This window comes from Ochotona princeps, chromosome 14, assembly GCF_030435755.1.
Source record: "Ochotona princeps isolate mOchPri1 chromosome 14, mOchPri1.hap1, whole genome shotgun sequence".
NCBI lineage: Eukaryota > Metazoa > Chordata > Mammalia > Lagomorpha > Ochotonidae > Ochotona > Ochotona princeps.
This window is the reverse complement of record NC_080845.1, coordinates 8,622,148-8,644,317: the sequence shown is the minus strand read 5'-3', so window position 1 is coordinate 8,644,317 and position 22,170 is coordinate 8,622,148. Positions and strand designations below refer to the sequence as shown.

Genomic DNA, 22,170 nt, shown 5'->3' with positions numbered 1-22,170 from the left:
TTTTATAATAATTTCTTGTAATTACATTCTGAATACGGGTCAATGATACGTTCATTATCTTTGGGAGGTTTTAGCAGTGAAAAATCTGTCATACTCATTATTTTAGTGCTTAGAGTCTTACTCAACTTAAAAAGCTTCTCAGAAATTATCTAATGCCACAATTGGATCATTTCCTTTAATATTTTGGAATTAAAATGATGCTTTCCACATCCCCATTTCATTGTATTTCTGTCTTCAGGTTGAATTACTGTCTCTAGGTAGTAGTCCTTGCCTGTGCGGAAGCGTTCATCCTCCTCCAACATCATGGCTGTGTATCTCACTGTGCTTTTATTTTGGCAGTTTGCTCAAATAACGTTTTCATTTACTTACTTGGATTTGTATATTGTCCTCTATGAAGATAGTTCAGCTTTTTGTCCCATTTTGTTAACTTGTCTTTTTGAGTCTCTATAGATGTGTATATTGATTACAATTCCTTTTAAGATGCAGGTACCACTTGTCTCTTTTATTTATTTGCTAGGCAGGGAGGCAGAAGACAGAAGTCTTCTACCCACTGGTTCATTCCCCGAATGCCCACAGCAGCCAAGACAGGCCAGCTCAGTGCCGGGGCACAGAACTAAATCCCTGCTCCACTCGAGTGGGAGAGATTCAGGTTCATAGCCATCGCTGCTGCCTCCCAGGTGTGTATTGGAAGAAGCCAGAGCTTCAATCCAGGTCTGCTAATGCTGGCTTTCCAAGAAGTCTTAGATGACAGCTGTTGTGTAGTGAGCAAAGCCATGGCTTCTGATGCCAGCATCCCATATTGGTGACAGTTGGAGTCTCAGCTGCTCCACTTCCAATCCAGCACCCTGGGAGAGCATTAGAGGTCTCTACACCATGTGGGAGACCCAGGTTAATCCCATGGCTTCAGCCAGCGCAACCCTGGCCATTGCAGCCATTTGGGAACGAACCACCAGTGGATGAGGGATATTCACTCCTTCATGCATTCTCATTCATTGATTCTTTTCTTCCCCCACCTCCTGCTAGTAGATGTAAGATGTTCATGTGTTCTCTTTGTAAGTTTTTCATGTAAATTGATATTTTTAAAGTATCTTAACCATTGAATTATATACCTGTTCTTTTAATGATTTTATAAGCAGAGAATTTCACTTTTAATGAACTTTTTTTTCTCTATGTTAAATATAAGATGCTTTTGAATCATACTGCAGTTTTAGGGTTGAAAGACTGTATAACACCCATTGTGAATTCTTTGGGTTGTTATAAAGTTGACATTTATTAAAGACAGATTTCTTACTTTCCTAACAGGTAAGAGATTCTTTTAGTTCTCCCCGTCTGTGTTGCTGTTTCGTATTGTATGTTTTTGGTAACATTAAGATGTATTTAGGAGAATTCACATTAATTAGCCTGAACGAAGTCCTTACCACGGTATAATATAGCTATGTCTTCTATCTGTAGACCCTCTTTCCTTGTCATTTCTCTTGATAATTGCAAAGTAATCTTAGCTGTTTTGCATTTTGTACTAAAAGGCAGTACTTTCCATATAATTTCTGTTCTGTTTCTCATGGTAATTATTTTCTCCTGCATTTTACTCCATTTGTAAGTAATTAATGAAACAATTATTAGAGCATTCTTGGTTTTTGTTTCAGACACTTAGTTGAAATATCTTTTAAAGTATTCAGTTATTGTTTTTCCTTATCTGATGCTGATGCCTCATTCATCTGGATCATGAATTAAACAGTAGTATTAGGGATCCTGATTTAGGTGGGGTTGTTGACTTCATGAACACTACCATTGTCTTAATGCTCTGGGGAGTTTATAAGGTATAATTACCAAGCACTGCTTGGTACCACTGCAGTTTCTACTGTTGTATGGGTAGTTTTAAATAGAAAATAAGACACACAAATATAGGCCCCCATATGGGTGCTGGTTCATGTCCCGGCTGTCCCACTTCCTATCCAGCTCCCTTCTTGTGGCCTGGGAAAGCAGTCGAGGATGGTCAAAGCCTTGGGACCCTGCACCCGCGTGGGAAACCAGGAAGAAGCTCCTGGCTCCTGGCTTCAGATTGGCTCAGTTCTGGCCATCTTGGCCACTTGGGGTGTGAACCAATAGACAGAAGATCCTCTTCTTTCTGTGTCTTTATATAGGTCTGCCTTTTGAATAAAAATGAAGTGTTTTTAAAAGATATACAAAAACAGAAGTCAGACATACAAAAATGAAAGAATGGAGGATATTCTGGGTACGTCACAGGTGTGTGCGAGCCATCTTCAGAGGACAGCCCCAGCTCTCTGCAGTGCTGGGCCTTTGTTTCCTTCCCTATCATTGGTGTCCTCTACATAGCTGCCAAACCTGCTACCTAGTAAGTGTTTACTTACAGTACTAAAGCTTTATAAGGTGAATGGCGTTAGCCAGGGAAGATGATGTAGTCCGTGGCTGGATAGTACTAGACTGAGCTACGGTTTAAGCTTAGATGTCTGAGTCTAAATTCTGCGCTTAGTTTTATGTCCTTCATGTAAATATGCATTAAATGTATGTCTGAACTAGTTCTGGGGCTCCTTAATCTATAGGGCTTGCATTGCCCATCTTTTTTTTCCCATTTAAACGACATCTTTATTCAGATATAATTTATGTAAAATAAAGTTCAACAAAATCTACGTGAACAGGTGAGTTTTAACAGATTAAGTGATATAACTACTGTTGATGTCCTGGACATCGTTTCAGTTACCTCACAAAGTCTCTTTATGTCTCAGTTTTTTTAGGCCTGTTTTTTTGTTTTTGTTTTCAAAAGGCAGAACAACATAAGTTGAGATGGGGGAGATTGAGATCTTCCACTGTGTTATTCCCCAAATGCCCACAACAGGGCAGAGCCAGGAGCAGGGATCTCCTACTGAGTCTCCAGGCACCGGAGCCCTCGCCTGCTGCTGGCAGAGTGCGTGAGCAGGGAGCTGGGTTGGCACTGAAGACAGAGCCGCACTCCGACGGTGTGCCCGGTGGCTAGGGAGCCCCTCAGCCATACTCCGGTGGCTAGGAAGCCACCGAGTCACAGCACTTGCTTCCCTTCATGCTTCTTCATTGTGATTGTATTTTTGTTTTAATCTCCACTCCCTGTCAAATGTGTGGAGTCATTTTCTCTAACTTACTATTTTTCTCTTCCTGGGACTTCGTATACACCAAGTCACAGAATACTTGGTCTTTTTGTGTCTGGCTTGTTTTACTTAATGTAATGCTGGTAAGAGAAGTCCATGTTGAGTGTGTCAGTAGATTTTCCTCTTTCTATTCCTGAATAATACTCCACTAAATGAATGTACCTGAGTTTATCCATTGAAAGATATTGGGATTGTCTCTAGTTTTCCTCTTTATTACAATTTATTTGTTTATTTTAAGAATTATTTTTGTTTGTAAGATTTTTAAGGAGAGGCAGAGAGATCTTCTATCACTGGTTCACCTCCCAAGTGACCGCAGCACCTGGAGCTGAGCCCATCCAAAGCTAGGAGCCAGGAGTTCTTCCAGGTCCCCCACATGGGTACAGGAGCCCAGGGACTTAAGCTGTCCTCCACTCTTTTCTCAGTTCATAAGCAGGTAGCTGAATAGGAAGTAGAGCAACCCAGACACAAACCAACACCCATAGGAGATGCTGGCACTAAAGGCAGATGATCAGTATGTTACACTAGCACACTTACCCCAAATTATTAATTTTAAAGAGAAGATGAGAGAGAGAAAGGAAGAGAAAGAGACATTTCCTCCCTCCATTGAGTCGCCCTCGAGGTTGCTGTAGGGCTAGAGTCAGGCCCACCCAGGAGATTCATCTGAGTCTCCTGCTCGGTGGCTTGGGGGCCCAAGGGCTTGCTTTCCCAAGCCATTAGTAAGAGCCGGACTGGTTTTGGAGCAGCCGGGATACAAACTGGTACCCATACAGAATGTTGGCATTGTAAGCACAGCTTTCCCTGCTGAGCCACATTATCAGTGCTTCTGGTTTTGTTTTTATGAATGAAGCTTGTCGTGGATGTTGTGGCTCAGGTTGAGCTGCTGCTTGTGGCAGCTGCATGCCGTATCAGATGATCGACTCTGCTTTCATGTAGTGTTCTGATCCGGCTTCTTGCTGATGCATCCTGGAAGGCATGAAAATGACTCAAGTGCTTGGGCCCCTCAGGTTCAGTCTGACACAGCTCTGGATGTTGTGAGTACCACGGGAGTGAACCCGTGGATGGAAGATCTGTTCCCTCCTACGCTTACTCTGCCTTTCAAGTAGATGAAAATATATAAACTTAAAAAAAAGAAAAGAAAAAGAAATAAATGAAGCTGGTGGGAGCAGCACTGTGGATTAGTGGGTAAAGCTGCCAGTGGTGGTGCTGACATCCCATGTGAATGTTGGCTTATCTCCTGACAGCTCCACTTGCTATTCAGCGCCTGAGAAATCAGCAGAGGACGGCCTAAGTATTTGGGGTCCTGCAGTCATGTGGGAGACCCAAAAGGAGTTCCTGGCTTTGTCCTGGCCCAGCCCTGTCTGGGGCCATTTGGGCAGTAAACCAGCAGATAGGAGAGTCTCTCTTCCTCTCCCTCTCCATCACTTCTTGCCCCCCCACCCCCACCGAGCTCTGCCTCTCTGTAATGTTTCCTTTCATGTAAATAAAACCTTTTAATTCAAGCTGTTACGAACATTCAACATCAAGGTTTTCATGCATTTAGATTTTAATTTCTCTGGAGAAAATACTATAAAAATGGACTCACTGGATTATGTAACAAGTTTGTATTTAATGTTAGGAGTGACTACCACTGTTTCTAAGCATGTGTACCATTTTAAATTTCCACTGCCAGAGTCTGGGAATTCCAGCTATTTCATGTCCTTAGCCAATACTTGGTATCTTTAATTTTAACATTTGGTGAGTATGTAGTAGAATCTTATCCTCGTTTCAATTTGTATTTTCCTGATAACTAGTAAAGTTGACATCTTTTCAAGTACTCATTTGCCATGCATGTATCTTATTTTTTCACTCTCCCTGTTTTATCAGTTGTCTCAATTTTAAGGGTTATATATTCTTACTGGAACCTCATTATGGAACTTTTTAAAGACTATTTAAGGCAGAGTTCTAGAGAAGGCCAGAGACAGAAGAAGCAGGGCTCTTCCAGGTCCTGGAGCCACAGTGTTGAGCTGAGGGATCCAGAGCCAGGAGCTGCCTGTGGCTCTCCCACAGGGTTACGGGGAGACCGTGGCCTTCGGCCGTCTTCCTGCTGCTTTCCTAGGCACATCAGCGTGCACCTGGGTCAGAAGTGGAACAGCCTGGACTTGAGCCCGCCCCGCATTTAGGGTGGCAGTGCTGCAGGTGGCTGCTTTATGTGATTTCACCGCAGTGCCTGCCCCTTTTAAGTCTTTTCCTGGTTTGTGGTTGACCTTTTGTTTTAGTTATTTTTTTTTTAATTTTTATTTGTTTATTTGAAATGGCCAAAGTGGTCAGAGCTGGGACATTCCAAAGCCAGGAGCTTCGTCTCCTCCATGGGTGCGGCGGCCCAAAGCTTGGACTGTCTTCCTCTACTTTCCCAGGTGCGTTAGTGGAAAGCTGGGCTGGAAGTGGGGCAGCAGGGACTGGAACCTGAACCCGTGCTGGATTCTGATGCCACAGCGGGCAGCTTTATCCATCATGCCACAGAAGCAGGTTTTTCTTGCTGTTTCATGGGTTTTTTCTCTCTCTTTTTTTTTTTTTTTTTTGATGTTTAACAGTGGCTTTTGTGAATACTAGGATTTTTTTTTCCATAGATTATCTAGTCTGACTTGTCTTTATGACTGGTGGCTCCTAGGGACTCCTCTGTTCTAGGGAGCTTTGCAGCCGCCAGTTTAGCCTTTCCTTTGCAGTCCTCTGCCTTAAATATTCTGTCCACCATTCAGCTGGCATTGTGCTGTAATGGACCAAGCCACTGTGCCAGCATCAGGTGGATGCCAGTTTGTGTTCTGGCTGCTCTGCTTCTCAGCCAACTCTCTGCTAGTGTGCCCGAACAAAGCAGAGGAAGATGGTCCCAAACCTTAGGCCCCTGCATCCATGTGGGAGCCCCCCAAATGCTCCTGCCTCTAGCCTACCCACCTCCAGCCACGGGGTGTGAGCCAGCTGGAGGAAGGTCTCTCTCTGCCTCCTTCCTTCTCCTCTCCCTGTAACTGCAAATAACAAATAAGATGTAAATCTCTTTTAAAAATGCTGTCCCCGGGCCCGGCGGCATGGCCTAGCGGCTAAAGTCCTCACCTTGAATGCACCGGGATCCCATATAACCGCCGGTTCTAATCCCGGCAGCTCCACTTCCCATCCAGCTCCCTGCTTGTGGCCTGGGAAAGCAGTCGAGGACGGCCCAAAGCTTTGGGATCCTGCACCCATATGGGAGACCTGGAGGAAGTTCCTGGCTCCTGGCTTCGGATCGGCACAGGACCGGCCGTTGCGCTCACTTGGGGAGTGAATCATTGGATGGAAGATCTTCCCCTCTGTCTCTCCTTCTCTCTGTATATCTGACTTTGTAATAAAAATAAATAAATCCTTAAAAAAATGCCTTCCCCAAAATTCTGCTCGTCTCTTTCCACTCAGCTTAGAGCAGATATCTCTGTTCTTGATCGTCTGTGCTTCCTCTCTGTGTCCCGTCACCTGGGAAGAGCTGCCATGCAACAGGCTGCTGCGCTCTTGAATTTCATCTCAGGTTTCTTTTTCTTTTTTTTTTTTAAAGCTTTGGGCTGTCCTTGACTGCTTTCCCAGGCCACAAGCAGGGAGCTGGATGGGAAGTGGAGCTGCTGGGATTAGAACCGGTGCCCATATGGGATCTCAGCACGTTCAAGGCGAGGATTTTAGCCGCTAGGCCGTGCTGCCGGGCCCTTCTTTTTCTTTTGATCACAAATTATCATACCATGTAGCTGTCTTACATAATTTTTTAGATTTATTTTTATTGGAAAGGCAGGTGTAAAGAGATAAAGAGACAGACAGAAAGATCTTCCATTCACTAGTTCACTGCCCAAATTTCTGCCCCAGTCAGAGCCAAGCCAGTCTGAAGCCAGGAGCTTTTTCTGGGTCTCCCACATGGATGCAGGGTCCTAAAGCCTTGGGCTGTCCTCTACTGCTTTCCCGGGCTGCAAACAAGGAGCTGGATGAGAAGTGAAGCATCATGGACATGAACCTTTGCTCATATAGGATCCTGGCACTTAAAGGGGGATGATTAGACAATTATGTCAGTAAAGACTTTGAAATGTAATGTGGCAGTATCTTTGAAGATTATAAATAGCTAACTGGTTAAAAAACAGTACAGAGGACCCACCGCAGTAGCCTACTGGCTAAAGTCCTCGCCTTGCATGTGCCGGGATCCCATATGGGTGCCACTTCTGATCCTGGCAACCCTAATCTCTTTATGTGGCCTGGGAAAGCAATTGAGGACTGCCCAAAGGCTTGGGACACTGCACCCGTGTGTGAGACCCAGAAGAAGCTCCTGGCTCCTGGCTTTGGATCGGTGCAGCTCTGACTGTTTTGGCCGCTTGGGGAGTGAACCAGCAAATGGAAGGTCTTACTGTCTCTCTTCCTCCCTGTATATGTGCCTTTCCAATAAAAATAAATCTTAAAAAAAAAACCAACAGTACAGATGTTGGCCCTGTGGCATGTTAGGTAAGCCTCTACCTTAGACTGCAGCATCCCAGATGGGCACCAGTTCATGTCCCAGCTGTTTTCACTTCTGGTTCAGGTCCTGCTAATAGCCTGGGAAAGCAGTGAAGATGGTTCACGTCTTTGGGCCCCTGTGTGTATGTGCGAGACCCAGAAAAAGCTCCTGGCTTCATATCAGCTCAGTTCTTGCCATTGTGGTTGTTTGGGAGAGTGAACGAACACCTCTCTCTCTCTCTACCTACCTTTCAAATCAAAATAAATCTTGAAGAAAGAGTACAGACTTTTCCAGTCATTCAAATCTCACAACCATAAAATATTTGTAGTTCTGGTATCGTCATTTCCTGAAAGACTATGGAAATTACTGGACAACAGAAGATTTTCACTTTGTTTTTCATCTTAAAACGGGTGTTTGAGGTTCTTTGTGCGTGTGCTCATATATGATCTCACCAAGGAGGATCTTAACTATGTTGCTGCCTAAGTTTTCTTAACTGTGAATGCAGTGCGTCATTGCAGTAGAAGGTCATGTTGATGTGGTGTAATTGTTTAGTGGATAAAATTTGAGAAAGGGAAGTTTCAGAAATAATTTTGTGTTTGATATGTTTCATGAAGGATTGCTGATGTAATTGATATGTCTGCAATTTTAGTTAACTCATCGCAAATGAGAGTTTGGTTTTTCTTCACCGGCAAAAGTGAGGATCTTTTCCAGTTCTCTGTTTGAATTCCTTGGCATCTGGTGAGCTTGTTTCATGCTGAATTGATTGCTGTGTGCGTTCTTAGACCACTTGCCCCGGGGACAAACCTCAGTTAATGACCTTTCTTCTCCATTTGAGAACTCTTACTTGGGCTTCATGCCAACGTATCCATTAAAGCCACAGCTTTTGTTCCCAGGGTTTTTGTGATGTTGTTGAGGGGAGGTGTGTTTGTTTGTAAATCAGAGGGACCCACACACACACCCTCAGAGAGAGAAGGGAATCTGCCTGCCACCCACTGGTTCACTTCCCAAATTGGTGCAGCTGCCATGGCTGGCCTGAGATTCCGTCAGAGCTGCCACGGGATGACAGTGGCCAAAGCACTTTCCCAGACACACCACTAGCAAAGAGCTGGGTCAGAAGTGGAGCATCCGGGACATGGAGAGGCGCCCATGTGGAATGCTGGTACCCAGGTTTCATGGCAATAATGTCTTGTCCTCTTCTCTTGAGACTAGGTTGAATATTTTTCTATCAAAACTCCACTTTGAATTGCGCATTTCCCCCTTGTAATAGGAGGGTAAGGTCACCAGCTGTACTTCTTTGCTGCAGCATGAAGTGTTCAGCGAGGTGCACGTGCGAACAGCTCCTTCCCTCTTTTTCCACGCTTTGCATTTGCCTTGGCCCACGTGGTAGGTCCCCAGATCGTCAGCAGCTTTGGTTGTGCACATGTGTCTGAATCTCCTTGCAGAATTTAAAACCTTAAAGGGGAAGACGTCGCACCAGCCTGAACAAGGCTTCACCCTCCAGCCAAGTAAAGCCTTTCTCCCTTCATGTTCCCACAGGAGTCCCCTCAGGACAGCGCTATCACTCGAGATATCAATCGGACATTCCCAGCGCATGACTACTTCAAGGACACTGGAGGAGATGGGCAGGATTCCTTATATAAAATATGCAAGGTAGTGTATGGTTTTTGTTTATTTGTTAAATACTGGGATTTGAGTGGTGGTTCTATTTTCTGGTTCTCTGATACTGTATGAAAGATAACTACAAAGTGTAATTCTGTATTTGATGTTCAATGGTATAGAAAAGGAGAGAAAAGACTTTATAAAATGATACCTGACAGTACAATTTTAGGCCTATTAAGGAGTGAGAACTAATTAAAAATAAAATGGTGGGGGTTTTGGTTTTTCTTCTTGAATCAGGATTTTCAGGTGACAGTCTCAAGGTTCTATATTTAGACTTTGAAGAACTGGTTTCTTGTTGACACCTTCTGAACTCTGTAACATTGCAAACTCCTCTTCCGTGTTCATAGTATCTGAGTGATAAACTGGGCACCACAGGTACCATCCAACCCTGGGAATGTAGCAGTGCAGCATAATAAATGGCTGTAAATAGTGATTTTTGACCAGAGGTTTACACCTGAAAACAGTAAAGGAAAGAGTTAAATTTCAGTGAACATTTAAAAATAGATTTTAGTAGGCCTGAGCTACAAGGAGGTGAAGGAGAAGTTTTTCCATTTTCACTTGTCCTCAGAACTGCTCTGTAGTCTTTTCATCCAGAATCAATCAGGTACACATGGAGCATCTGCCATGTGCAAAGTCTAAGTCATGCTGAGACATGCTCTTGAAGAACTGACATATTCTAATCAAGAAGTCAGAATTCATTAATTAGAATATTTATTTGGGTTTTTTTGGAAAGGCAGATTTCAGAGAAGGAGATACAGAAAGATCTTCTGTCTGCTGGTTCATTCCTAAAATGGCTACACTGGCCAGAGCTGAACCGGTCAGAAGCCAGGAGCTTCTTGCAGGACTCTCACACAGGTCCAGCATCCCAAGGCTTTGAGCCGTACTCCAGTGCTTTCACAGGCCACAAACGGGGAGCTGGATGGGAAGAGGGGCTGTTAGGACACAAATCAGTGCCCATATGGAATCCTGGTGCATGCAAGGCTAGGACTTTAGCCACTAGGCTACTGTCCTGGGCCCAAGAAGACAGAATTTAACTGTGGCTTCAGGATAGCATGTCAGCCGCAGGGATGGGTTCTCCAGGGATAAAGTGGATGATGTAAATCATATTGGCTAGTATTTAGAAAAGAATTCCCCAGGTTTAAGGTTTCATTTTCCCTCTGGACGCAAAGATATAGTTTCTGTTGTCATCTTCTCTGATATCCTATGTTAGTCACTTCACAGTTATGCCTCCCATTCAGGCAGTCACTGTAGCTATCTGGCGTGAATTTAGCCCTGTTCATTGTCCCTTATCCTTTATCTCATAGTCTTAACTCCACCGAACACTGCTAGCTGTTGTCGCTTGGAGACCTTCCTGGCAGCTCTCTGTTCTTGACTTTCTACCACATTAGTTATACTCTCATCTCTCCCATAACTTCACCACCTCCGTTATGGATTTTGGACTCTTCAACAGACCTTGCCTGGAGCTCAGTGTGTGATTCCTCTAGCCCTTCACTGTCTCCCTTGTGGATATCTCCCTCAGCTGTCACCACTGCACAGATGACCCCAAATCTGTGTTAACTCAGGGTCTGAATTTCCAATTGTCAATTAGTCTCAGTGTCTAGCCTGTCACATGTATCAAACAAATGGCTATAAAAGTAGGGTTCTGGTAAAAATGTTTTAATTTTCAATCTAGGAAAACCAAGAGTATCATGAATTTGTATATCTCCTTCTCGGATTCAGTGTCTGACATCATGACCATAAATTCTGTTCCGTGCATTTCTAGGAAGTAACATCATTTTCCATCTGTACTATCCAACAGCTGCTCCAGATTCATATTTCCTTAGATGTTTTTATGTGATTGATTAGAATTAGAATCCAACAAGGTCTACATTACATTTAGTTGCTTCCTTTAACTCAAAACAGCCTTCCTATTTTTATCCATGGTGTTGTCTTGCTGAGAATATAATTATTTCTGTTAGTTTTCTTTGGATTAAGATTATTTTTCTTTCCTTTTTAAAAAAAGATTTGTATATTTTTATTTGAAAGGCCAATTTAGAGAGGAGAGAACGAAAGAGCTTCCACTGGTTCACTCCTCAAATGGCCACAACAGCTGGAACTGAGCTAGTCCAAAGTCAGGAGCCAGGAGCATCCTCCAGGTCTCCCATGCAGGTGCAGGATCCCAAAGCTTTGGGCTGTTCTCGACTGCTTTCCCAGGCCACATACAGACAGCTGGATGGGAAGTGGAGCAGCCAGGACATGAATCAGCACCCGTATGGGATCCTGGTGCTTCAGTTGAGCCATTATGCCAGATTTATTTTTCTATAGTACCTTTTACAGCTGTTCTTCCCTCTGTATCTACAAAAACTGCCATGAATTATTCTACTTGTCTTTGGTTTCCAACCTATTTATTGTTTGTTTAATAATAGCTTCAGAACTTGTTCATTACTGTGTTTTCCACCAAAAACTCTTACTGCTACCTCATAATTCATAGAATCATTTTCTGGTTCTAGATTCCCAGATAAAAACTGAATGTGTTTTATAATATATGGTGCTTTTTGCTTGTCTTGCTTTCTGCTTCTTTCCCAAATGTTTTATGCTTCAGCCACATTGAATCTTCACACCGTGTCCTGTTGAATTTGTTGAACTTCGCCAACCAAGCTGTGCAGTTCTCAAGTCATTTCTTTCATGTTAACCTCTATTGTGCTTGGCAAAGTGCTTGGCAGATAGTAGGTGCTCATTATGTAGCGGTGAGTCACTGAAATGCTTTTCCTTCCCTTTCTTTTAACTGTAGTCCTCATGGACCTTACACTCAAAAATATTTCTCAATATATCCTGCTTTCATACCTTAAATATCATATATTTGTAGGCCTGAACTACCTTCCATCAACTTGATAAGTATGCTCCCCTCCAATTTCCTATCTCTGTTGATTGAAGATGTTTTGACCCTGCTGCACTGAGTGAGAATGGAACATCAGCTCTCTGATATTAATTCTGTGTTCCTAATCATCTTACGAATAAAAAATACAAGTAATCTAAATACAGGCATTAGTAAGTGTGGAATTTCACCCAGCTCTGAATTAACTCTACATCCTCTGTTCTTTCCTATCAATAAAGTATTGATCAGTACTTTCAAAGACATTGCCAAACCACTTTTTAAAAATTTCTTTATTTATCACAATCTTTACGTGGTTAATTAGAGCACAAAGGTTCAAGGGCTACAGGAAAGTGGATAAGACTATTATTTCCACATTCGCTTTTTTTCTGTATCTGGGGTAGATGGGAAGATAAAGGGAGAAGCCCCACCCAGCCTCCCATCCATCCTCCCACCCATCCCAGATCCCCGATATGGGGCATGCTCCGAGGGTCTTGCTCAAGTGGTTTTGATAGTTCAACAGTTATGAATAGCTGCCAATCTCGTCATTCCAAGCATGATGAAGTCGCTGCAGAATCCACTGATTGACATAGTCCATCTTAGAATCTCTGTTTGCCCAGTTTTTCACTGCCAACATATGGCTGGGGTAGCTGGTTGATTTGTTCTGTCCTCTGTTGTGGTGTGAGGTATCCTGTGCAGGTTACGATAGATTGCCATATCCTCCATGTACACCTGATTATGCTGTCCACTGCTCTCTCTCTCAGCCTCTGAGGAGGCTCGGCTCTGGTATTTGCACTTCATCGCAGACCATGGAACCTGCACGTCTCTTCATGCTTAGGGTTCTGAGTCCGGCAGTTCGATTGGGGAGAACCCAAAAGAAACTTTGTCTGAGGTGATCCCAGACCAGATTCTTATGTGTTCTTGCAATTACAGGGCCTGCCACAGTCCTTTGCCCCAGTCAGCTGATGGTTGCAGTTGCTGGGTCAGTTCTGTTTGCAGCCCTGTCTTCCGCTGGAACCAATGGGTGTTGCAGCCCAGCCTGATTCTGCCCAGCACACACAGTATTTCCAAAGTACAGGTCTGATTTGGGAATGTTCATTAGATAAACAGTTGTGATTGGAAGGTGTAACAAGATTATTTTGAATTCTCCTTAAATTTATGAAAGCATGATTATAGGTATTTTTTAAAGCCAAACAAAATCCATTTGTATGTTAAGTTGATTATCATGTGATAAGCACTGGCATCATGCTTCATAAGCAGACAAATTTTCCATTCAGTCAACTCTGAATTGCTTTCTTAGAATATAGGAACCTTTATACGCAAAATACATGAGAATAAAAGGAGTTTGCCCAGATACACATTTGTCACTGAAGGGAATAGTGTCTTCAAGCTACCAGAATTTCTTTTTTTTTTTTTTCTCATTGTTTACAAGATAACTGTAATTACTAATCAGAAAACCCGCTCTGGGGCCCAGCTCGGTGGCCTAGTGGCTAAAGTATTCGCCTTGAATGTGCCAGGATCCCATATGGGCACTGGTTCTAATTACAGAACAGCCCTGCTTCCCATCCAGCTCCCTGCTCATGGCCTGGGAAAGCAGTTGAGGACAGCCCAAATCCTTGAGACCCTGCACCCGCGTGGGAGACCTGGAAGAGGATCTGGGCTCCTGGCTTCAGATCAGCACAGCTACGACCATTGCCGCCTCTTGGGGAGTGGATTATCCAATGGAAGATCTTCCTGTCTGTCTCTCCTCCTCTCTGTAAATCTGACTTTGCAATAAAAATAAATAAATCTTAAAAAAAAGAAGAAAAGAAAAGAAAACCAGCTCTGAAAGACAGCTACAGGCATGAGGAATGCTATGTGTTAGTTTTCTATTTACGATAACATTCAGAGGAGATGGGTAGTATTCATCTGTTGCCAAGAAAAATAAAAATAAGAGTTCATAAGATCCCACAAATGGTTTCAGAGTTATCCTTCTTATCAGAAATGTTATTACTAGCCTTGCGGGAAGAATTGTGTCTTGGTCCTTTTGCCAGAAGGCTTTTTCCCAGCAGAAGGATGAATAACATTCATGGTGTTAGTGAGTGCTGGCTGTGTGTGAGGTGCTGGCAGGATGGAACAGTGCCTCACCCCGTTCCTTGGGATGCTCACAGCCCAGCAGAGGAGATGCATTTAAGATGCAAGGTGGTAAGTTCTCCAAGAACCATGCGTGTGTGTCAGCTACCACAGAGGCACAGGAAAAAGAGATTAATTCTGGAAGGCATAGAGTATGTTTTGGCCACAAGATATGGCATGGTGACAGTTCTGTTTCTTTCTAAAGAAGCACTCGGATAGAGGAGGGGGTCGGACATTATTTATAGAGCATTGGGATATGCATAGCATCACGCAGGCTTGTTCGCTGCAGGTCCCACCGGGCAGCCACAGCCCGTGAGTGGCTGGCTACCCTCATTTTTCCGTAACTGTGCCATCTTTCCACCCAGGCCTATTCGGTGTATGATGAAGAGATTGGCTACTGCCAGGGCCAGTCGTTTCTCGCTGCTGTGCTGCTCCTGCACGTGAGTAACTCAGTCTCTGCTTACACGAGCCTTATGCTTGAGCACTGATTCGTTTTGGATTTGACCAGATGCTTGAAGGACTTGTAGTTCCTGTATCTGGAAATGTTTCCCCTATGTCATTGTGGAAGACTGGTGTCCAAAAGCAGTATGAAGAATGGCTTCCTTACTAGTAGGAGCATTGAATGGATTGGGATGGACCCTTGGGACATTTATCTCCTCTAAAGTAGCCACTGTGATTAATATTTGGGGATTTATATATTGTCGTGTAGAGAAGGTGGCCTTCTCTAAAGCTGTGGCCTTCTCTAAAGCTGTTTTATTCACTCATCCATATTTCACTCATTTGGTAAAGACCTTGACCTTCCAACTTTTGGACTTTTCTTTCAAATCCACAGGGAAGTTAAAAAGTACAAAGTGAGGGCCCAACGCAGTAGCCTAGTGGGTAAGCTCCTCACTTTGTGCATGCTGGGCTCCCATATGAGCACCAATTCTAATCCCAGCATCTCCAGTTCCCATCCAGCTCCCTGCTTGTGGCCTGAGAAAGCAGTTGAGGACGGCGCAAAGCCTTGGGAACCTGCACCCATGTGGAAGACCGAGATGAGACTCCTGGCTCCTGGCTTTGAATCCGTGCAGCTCTGGCCATTGTAGCCACTTGGGAAGTGAACCAGCAGACGTAAGATCTTCCTCTGTCTCTCCTGCTCCTCTCTGTCTCTCCTCTCAGTATCTCTGACTTTGCATTTCAAATTAAATAAATCTTTATAAATAAATAAATCTTGAAAAATACAGAGAGAATACCTCTATGTAGTATTCCATCTTTTTCCAATTAATATTTTTATTCTACTTTAATCTCTGTACTGCTTTTATATGCCAATACTTACTTACTTACTTACTTTCTTTCTTTCTTTCTTTCTTTCTTTCTTTCTTTCTTTCTTTCTTTCGTTCTTTCTTTCTTTCTTTCTTCCTTTCTTTTAAAAAAAGATTGTTATATTTTTATTGGAAAGTCAGATATACATAGAGGAGGAGAGACAGAGAGGAAGATCTTCCGTCCGATGGTTCACTCTCCAAGTGAGTGCAATGGCCAGAGCTGCGCCGATCCAAACCACAAAGGAACCTCCTCCAGGTCTCCCACATGGGTGCAGGGTCCCCACAGCCCTGGGCCATCCTTGACTGCTTTCCTAGGCCACAAGCAGGGAGCTGGATGGGAAGTGGAACTGTGCTGGAATTAGACCTGGCACCAGTATGGGATCCCGGCACATTCAAGGCGAGGACTTTAGCCACTAGGCCACTGCATCGGGTCCCACATTTTCTTTCTTACTGAAAATTTTAAAAAAGGGTCTTGAATGATTTTTCGAAAACAAGTAGCAAACACCAAGCCAGCTGACTTGTTAATACTTGGGCATGTATCCTCTCAGGCCACGGGAATTCTCTGACGTGACTGTCATTGCACTGTCACATCCAGTAATTCCGCATTGGTGCAGGGAGGTCTGATCCAGTGTACATTCAACTCAGCCTGGTTGTGCTTCATTCCATAAACGGGAACCAGTGAGGAGTCAAGCATTAGATGTGATTATTGTCATTTTTCTAATCTAGACAGTTTCCTACCCAGTTTTGCTGCTGACAGATTTGAAAACTTCAGAGAAACTCTGTTGTAACATAATCCCACATTCTCAGTTTGTGAGACCCTTTCGAGTAATGGAAGTTAAAATAGCACACAGTTGATGTCAGGAAAGCGCACTTCTCCTCCAGGCTGTGCCAGGGGTCAGGGGCAGCGCAGTCCCAGTCCTCATTGTGCAGAGCCTGTGAATTCCACCTGCTTTGAACCACCTCAGGACCCAGGCAGCTTCCGAGAGTTCATGGGAAAATGAACCAAAAGACGCTGTGTATTTTCCAAAGACTTTCTGGAGACAACGGTTACAGCATTACTGATTTCACTAGTGGTGTGATGGTGTGAGTTTGGTGTAGCCTCGTTTACAGTACAGGCTCTCAGGAGGAGGCAGCGTGAAGGTACACTCCAAACACTGAGAAGGGGAGAATTCTCTTTTGTGCTTTTCTGTGCCATGTAACTTTTTTTCTGCTTATGTTATGAAAATAATACTTTGGAAAGCAAAAGAGTTAAAAGAGTACAACATTACCAGCAGAATGGAACAGAAAAGTGTATGAAAGTTCTGGAAAGGGAAGGCGGTCAGTGGGAAGAAAGCGCTGACAGGAGGCCGGTGTGCCTGGAGCATTGTGAGTGCCAGGGTCCGGGCAGGGAGGGGGGCGTGGGGGCCGTGGGGGCATGGACCTGGAGCATTGTGAGTGCCAGGGTCAGGGCAGGAAGCAGGAGAGAAGATGGTGCTTGGGGAAGGGGGCGTGGGGGCCGTGGGGGCATGGGGGCCGTGAGCCTGAAGCAGAGGCCGTGGCGGCTACGTCCCGGAGACTGACTGCCGTTTTTCTTGGCAGTGAAAAGCTTGTCCAAGGTGTTGGCCATGTTGTATTGATTGTAGTATGAGTAAACAAATACCAGGTTGTATTTTCTTCACTGTGAATCTAGCTTAGTGATTATTCATGTAAACAATGTGAGCATAATCTGCTCATGGAGAGCTCAAGCTTTAAACTGATTTGATGATTGTTTTCATCAGACTGTATATATCAAAAATCTTGCAAGCCTGCATGATTTCTCTTTTTTTTTATCTTCAATCCAAGGACATATTTCCCAATCTAAGCATGTGAACTCCTTGAAGACAGGTTTTCCAGTCGAATCGTCCTTGTCTTGATGAGCGCTGTGCTGCTCGCCCCAATTTTGACATAAGTGTAGGTTTTGGTGTGGGAAGAACTGGGCAGTTGAGTGTCAGAAACGCTGTGCAGGTTGGGGCACACGCTGCTGACAGGTGGAAAAGTGCTGTTGCCTTCCAGGACAGAACTCCAGGGTCAGGCCTTCTGCCTGCTAGCCCTTCCCTTCCACTGGTGGTGCTGTGCAGTGCTTGTCCCTTGCTGAAACTGCTCTGCTCTTCAGTGCTGCTTCCCTCGGTAGTTTCCGAATTAGCCCATCTCCATCTTCTCATTCCACAGAAAAGGAGGGAAAGTCTGCTTCCCTTTCTCAACTGTTTTGAAGGCTTGCTGTTAAAGTTACCAAAGCCTTGAATTACATTTTTGTACCTTTTTCCCCCTGTTTTGAATACTAGGCCTCTTGTCAGTTTCTCAGGAAAATACTTGTTACAAAGCTATAAAAGCTGTAGATATAGATGAATGGGTACTATTTATTAATAGAATTAGTTTTCATAGTGCTTTTAGCATTACTGTGTTACTGTAGTTCTTTTAGTATCGATGCAAACCTTAGAATTGGTGAGAATCTTATATAACAAGCTTTGATTTAAATATTAAGAAATAAACAATTAGGTAGCAGTGCTTAACAGAGATGTCATGATTTAGGAAAGATGAAGTACACAGTTGGCAGCTTGATCCTGCCCAGCTCCCGTCTTGCCGGTTGTCTCTGCAGGGCCTGTTCCTGCCCCCTAAGACAGCTGCAGGCCTTCCTGCTCCGGTGTTCACAGCCTTTCTCCCTAGTTTGCATCTCATTTATTATACACCAGTCACCATTCATGACTAATCATTATACTCTGTTTGTATCGGAGACTCCCTAAGGACAGGAAAGTAGTGCCATGGGGTGAGCGTCTTTTCAGTGTCTCTTGGCTGAGGGAGTGAATGTTATAAAACACAACCTGGGCCTGATTTTCCACATTCCACTTGCTTTCCTGGTAAGACAATAGAAGGGCAAGTTTCATGTACTGAGAACTCCTCCCTCTATCCAGTGACCCCCTCCCTGCCCTTGCCCTCCCCCCAATCATTGCCTGTCTTTTCCAGATGCCTGAAGAACAGGCATTCAGTGTTCTGGTCAAGATCATGTTTGACTATGGACTCAGGGAACTTTTCAAGCAAAATTTTGAAGATTTGCATTGCAAATTTTACCAGCTGGAGCGCCTCATGCAGGTAAATATATAAGTAAATAAAATGCCAGCTTGCACTAGACAGCAGGAGCGCAGCAGGGGTGGGCCAGGCGAAACTGTGCCACAATTTAAGGACAAGTTATACTTTTATCACTTCTGTGGAGTGGTAACACCAAGCTTAAAAGTGTGTGAACTTGTTTGCTGTGAACTAGAGTCTTGGGCCTGTGAGTGTTGAGATTGTCCACAAATGTTTGCTAAGGCTCTGAAGCTGACCAGTTCGGAATCTGCTGACAAAGGCGAAACAGACTTGGCTAAAACGTTCATAATTTGGAAGGGAAAATTGCCTGTTACAATTTTAGGGATTCCTCTTTCTTCAGATATAGTGTGTGGTTTGAAAAAGAGATCTGAATACCAGCTTAAAACAAGATGTTCAATGTTCTTTGGAGCACTTTAGAGACTTTTAGACAACACAGCATGTGACTTTAGATGTTCTCCACGGCAGATTTGTAAGCCTCCTGAGTAGGAGTTGGACCAGCTGTGTCTGTGCCCGGCACTAACTGGCTTTCTGTTTCAGGAGTGCATTCCTGACCTGTACAACCACTTCCTGGACATCAGCCTTGAAGCACACATGTACGCCTCGCAGTGGTTTCTGACACTCTTCACTGCCAAGTTCCCACTCTACATGGTGTTCCACATCATCGACCTGCTCTTATGTGAGGTGAGTGCCTGCAGCCGAGGGCACTGTGGCTCTGTGTCAGCTCTGTCACGACAGTTTGTCCTGTTACTGTGTTGCAGTGTGATCAGTTTAGGCCTAAGTAACTCTTCTTGAGTTAAAGCTGCTGATCCCACTTGTGGTTTGGGTTTTTTATTTCTTGAAGATTTATTTATTTGAAAGCCAAGTTAAGGGAATGAAGAAGAGACAGATAGCAGATGGCCTCAACAGCCAGAGCTGGGCCTGGCCCATGTCTGGAGGCAGGAGCTTCACGTGGTGTGGAAGCCCGAGGAGGTGAGCCTTTCTCCGTGGCTGTTCCAGGACACGGACAGGCAGCCATAAAGGATGCTGACACCGCAGGCAGTGGCTTCACTGGCGATGCCGCACTGCTGGTCGCCGATCCCATTTGCTAAAGGTGTTCTCTGCTAAGGAAAATGCATTAAGCACAAAGAGGCCCAAAACAAATCACTAAATAAAACTTAAGTTCGTTGCTTTATTTCTCGTGTAGAAGTCAGAGTAGCCTCGCTTTTCTAATGGCAGGTTCTAGTCCTTATGGGTGAGGCATCATCTCTACATTCAGGGCACAAAGGGAGTGTGTCCTCCCTGTTCCAAACAGACTTCCTGCAAGGCGCACTCAGCATTTCTTTTCTTGGTCAGAAGTTGCACCACCATACCAGTTACAAGGAAGATTATTTTTTTAAGCTGGTTAGGAATTTGCTAAATACTGTGAATTTATTATTAAAGAGAAAATAGTGGAATAAGTGACAGTCTTTTCTGGACGTAATCTTGAGTTTCAGTGTGTATAGTTAAGGGAAAAAATTGTAAAAGAAAAAAAAAAACTCAGTGTATTATGGAACGAGTAAATAAGCCAAAAGGATTTTAAAACGTGTTTGCTAGGTAACGTTTTATTGTGTATTCTTGCACCCATTTTTATGATAAAATATGTGTCTCAGATGGAGTTTTTTATATAATACATAGTATACATTGTGGATATGAATGTATACTTTAAAATATAATTTATATACATTGTTATCGTCTTCATTTCATCCACATGAACATCTGTAGACTCAGACATCTGTATTATGTTGCTTTCTGATTAAGTAGCCCATATTCCAGCATGTAAAAATCAATAAAGGATTTGTGTTGGCCACCTACCTTGAAATTTTTTTTAAGACTTATCTATTTGAAAGAGTTGTAGATAGAGGAAGAGGCAGAGAAAGGGAGAGCTCTTCCATCCGCTGGTACTTCCCCCAGGTGGCTGCAGGGGCCAGGCTGAGGCCAGACGCCAGAAGCTTCTCCCATGTGGGAGCAGAGACACAATGACTTGGGTGGTGTTCTGCTGCTCTCCCCAGGCGTCAGCCGGGATGGGAAGTGGAGCAGCCAGGACTTGAACAATGCACTTCGGGAATGCTGCTGTCATAGGCAGCGACTTTATCCTCTCTACTTGAAATAGTCCAGGAAACATTGTGAAAAGCGGAATCATCACATACAGCGCTATTCCTTCTTGCTTCTGCACATCCCACATTTGGATGTGCCATAACTTACGTGAATGACCTAACATTTAGACTGTGTCTGCTTTTCCACTTTTAAAAGTAGTAAAGTAGATATCAGGGACTTGGTGGCTTGCTAAGTAATTTGTATGTACTTTGAGGGTAATGATCTTAAATAAATAAATAAACAAACAAAGCTGCCAGCCTCTAGGGGAGCATTAGTAATAGGAGTAGGTGGTAGTCATAGGCCCAGAGGCTCAGAGTAGATTCACTTGCTCAACAGCTGTTCAGGCCTCTTTGTCCTTTGCTCCCAGCTCGCTTAGAGGAAGGAAAGCAGGGCAACCTAGAGAGATGCAGGTGGGAGAGGCCTCTCGACAGTTATTTCCTGATAGCTCTCCAAGTTCTGTTTCTACCCTGAAAATTTTCTTGTCTTTCTCTTTCAGGGAATCAGTGTTATTTTTAATGTCGCCCTTGGATTGTTAAAGGTATGCATAGATTTGTAAGCTGAGTTGTCTGGCAGTGTTTGAGACGTGTTGTGTTGGTCTTAGCGTGATCCTGAGTGGCCCCGTGATCTGGTCTCGGCCGTGACTGTGGGCCTGTGCAGGAGGCTCTGACGGGAGACTGTGAGAACGCTGGGGTTGCACAGTGCTGCTTGTCCAGCTTCGTAGCAGATAGAGTTTCTCTGTGTGTTTCTGTTCTATCTCTTTCAGACGTCCAAGGATGATCTACTGTTGACTGACTTTGAAGGTGCCTTGAAGTTCTTCAGGGTTCAGCTTCCCAAGAGATACCGCTCAGAAGAAAATGCAAAAAAGCTGATGGAATTAGCTTGCAACATGAAGGTAAATAATTTTTGCATGAATTAGATGCTTTCATTCAGCCAATATCATATTATGCCTGACAGAACTGCTAACATAATATGCAAGGGATAATACAAGTGAATTATCTCCTTCTGAAATGTTTGAGACCATAACCGCTTTGCATTTTAGAATATTTGTATAATGAGGTATTTAGGGGCTTGAGCCACATTCTAAACACAAAATTTGCTTTTTTCAGCAAAAAGTCATTTTATTGGATTTTAAGATTTCTTTTTTTTAATTATTAATTTTATTTTTGCTGACTTTTACAGAGTTGCTTAGGGTGATTAGGGTCAAGGGCTGTAGGAAGGTGAGTGAGATCACCATTGCCACGTTCTCTTTTTTTTTCTTCCTCTATCTGGGGGAAAGGGAGAAGATAAAGAGAGAAGCCACACTCAGCCTCCCAAATGCCCCTGCACCTTGGGATTGAGGGCAGCCACACGACACCACCCCAGGGTCCCTGATGTGGGGCATGCTCTGAGGGTCCTGTTCATGAGGCTCCGATATTTCAACAGTTCCAA

At 43.9% G+C, this 22,170-nt stretch overlaps 1 protein-coding gene across 4 annotated transcripts in view; it reads left to right on the top strand.

Moving 5' to 3' along the window:
* Positions 1 to 22,170, top strand: part of RABGAP1 (RAB GTPase activating protein 1) — a 176,038-nt gene that overhangs the window by 130,096 nt on the left and 23,772 nt on the right. For all 4 annotated transcript variants that reach the window (XM_058672897.1, XM_058672899.1, XM_058672900.1 and 1 more), the window contains exons 14-19: positions 9,145 to 9,258; positions 14,596 to 14,670; positions 18,511 to 18,636; positions 19,168 to 19,311; positions 21,239 to 21,280; positions 21,506 to 21,634. In XM_058672897.1, the coding sequence (XP_058528880.1) occupies positions 9,145 to 9,258; positions 14,596 to 14,670; positions 18,511 to 18,636; positions 19,168 to 19,311; positions 21,239 to 21,280; positions 21,506 to 21,634 (630 nt within the window). The remainder of the gene's footprint in view (positions 1 to 9,144; positions 9,259 to 14,595; positions 14,671 to 18,510; positions 18,637 to 19,167; positions 19,312 to 21,238; positions 21,281 to 21,505; positions 21,635 to 22,170) is intronic.